Source organism: Temnothorax curvispinosus, unplaced genomic scaffold (genome assembly GCF_003070985.1).
Source record: "Temnothorax curvispinosus isolate PA1 unplaced genomic scaffold, ASM307098v1 QBEX01009258.1, whole genome shotgun sequence".
Lineage (NCBI taxonomy): Eukaryota > Metazoa > Arthropoda > Insecta > Hymenoptera > Formicidae > Temnothorax > Temnothorax curvispinosus.
The window spans coordinates 2,535-4,732 of record NW_020219038.1 but is presented as its reverse complement, the minus strand read 5'-3'; the positions used below and the strand labels follow the sequence as shown (position 1 = coordinate 4,732).

General features: G+C 39.6%; 1 protein-coding gene across 1 annotated transcript; it reads left to right on the top strand.

The window, feature by feature from the left end:
* Positions 1 to 978: 978 nt before the first annotated feature.
* On the top strand, positions 979 to 1,736 carry LOC112458841. Its single transcript, XM_025022655.1, has 2 exons — positions 979 to 1,281; positions 1,476 to 1,736. Exons 1-2 carry the CDS (start codon positions 979 to 981, stop codon positions 1,734 to 1,736), a joined length of 564 nt encoding a protein of 187 aa, XP_024878423.1.
* The last annotated feature ends 462 nt before the right edge of the window (positions 1,737 to 2,198 follow it).

Sequence of the window (2,198 nt, the reverse complement as noted above, 5' to 3'; positions counted from 1 at the left end):
TAAACGGATTGAATGATTTCAAACAATCGAAAAACTTGAAACGCATTTAAAAATAATTGGAAAACATACCAATTTTGAAGTTCGCTTCAATTCACGTTTGACGTCTTCCTCCAAATATCCTAGAATTCCAACATTAGCTTCATCCTTTTGCTGCAATCCCGATGCGAACAACTGATACAAATGTAAACAAATGTGAAAAATGGGAAAAATTATCATAAAATCAAAATAAATGGTTAAAAAACTTACCAAACAAAAGTTATGTATGGTGATTCCATTCTTAGTGTATTTATTGCCATACAAAACAACGTCATTTGTCGACGACTTACAGAATATGCAGTTTGCTTCTTGGTTATCTTCGAACGATTTGTAAAGCGGTGGAATAGACATTTTAAATTAACGAAGAAAGAATGGTATACGAGGGAGAAGTATGTCAGCAACCAATGAGTGACAAAGGCACACTGATCACGATTGACACGTTAAATGTTCTGTTATTATATCATATGCCCCGGTCAAATTATCCGTGTCTTTCTGTAGGTTAATTGTATTGTTATTTTGTTTTATGAAGAACATTCGTTGGATAATAAAATCGCCCGGTTGACCAAACTTATTGCATTCAGTTCTTATTTTTTCGGGTGACTAGAGTAATAATAAACGTAACGATTGGGCAAATAACAATGCAAATTAGATTTATTAACTGTGCATTATTCCCATAACAAAATAAATTTATTTATTTTGCATTTGCATTTTCTAACTTAGCATTATCATTAAAATCTATTGAGCATTGATTTTATTTTTACTTAATATTTTTTTAATTAACTGAGCAAAATAAAAAATAACTGAGCATTTTATATTATCCCATAAAAATATCGAAAAGCGACGGTTGGTGGACGAATTGCACGCACCGGCGAGAAGAATTTTTCCCCGCAGACAGTTATAGTGCGAGGGTACGACGACCTGTGGCAGGCTGACATCGTAGAGATGCATCCGTACTCGCGTTTCAACGAAGGCTACCACATACTCACCGTCATCGATGTGTTGAGCAAGCACGCCTGGGCCGTGCCGCTCAAGGGTAAAGGCGGCAACGAGACAGCTGACGCTATTGCTGAGATAATTCGAGATAGCGAGAGGTGCTCTAGTAACCTACAAACCGACATGGGGAAGGAATTTTACAACACCGACGTGGAACGTCTCGTGAAAAAAGGCATCGGTCGTCGAGCGATTCAATCGCACGTTAAAAAACAACATGTGAAAGATTTTTACGCTCAACGAAAATTACAAGTGGTTCGACGCGTTATTGCGACTTGTGTCGGATTACACCGCGCGCAAACATCGAACGATCGGCATGCGACCCGTCGATGTTACCCCCGCAATCGCCGAAAGACTCTTGGCTACGGTGTACAGCGCGATAAAGATTGCGGGCCCGGCAAAGTTCAAAACGGGCGACTCGGTACGCGTCAGAGACAATTTTCGAGAAGGGTTACACGCCGGATTGGACCACCAAGGTGTTTAAGATCGTTAAAGTGCAGCATACCAATCCCGTAACTTACCTACTCGAGGACTATCGTGGAAAATCCGTCGCTGGAGCGTTCTACGAACACGAGTTGCATCGCGCGACTTATCCGGACGTGTATTTCGTGGAGAAAATATTGCGCAGGAGGGGCGACGAGGTTTACGTGAAATGGCTGGGATTCGATGGACCGCACAACTCTTGGATACACAAGGACAATGTTATTTAAACTGTATTTTATTCTTAATATAAAAATGATACATGTAAAGTATTTTGAAATATGTAATACATATAAAGTATTTAATAAAAAATATTAAATACTAAATATATGTACAATATCTTTATTAATATCTTTCCATTAATATACATACGTTACATTACATACATATTGGGTTGGCAAATAAGTTCGTTCGGTTTTTTGACTGGTTTTGAATGGAAAAAACCGAACGAACTTATTTGCCAACCCAATACATACATACATACATACATATATACATATGTACATACATATGTATATACATATATACTGTGACGTGACAAATGTCACGTCCCTCGACTCAGATGGGAGCTCGGCCGAGGGAGGCGTTAGGGATGGTGCCTCCGCCCGAGGCGGGCGGAGCGCAAGCGTTTTAGGTTAGGGCTAAGATCTTTTTGGCGAGACTTACAGGTAGCAAGAGAGTGCGGAGCAGAT

Coding starts and splice junctions, on each gene's coding strand:
- LOC112458841 (XM_025022655.1), top strand. CDS start 979: ATGCATCCGTACTCGCGTTTCAACGAAGGCTACCACATACTCACCGTC. Junction 1,282..1,475: donor CTCAACGAAAATTACAAGTG/GTTCGACGCGTT, acceptor ATTTTCGAGAAG/GGTTACACGCCGGATTGGAC.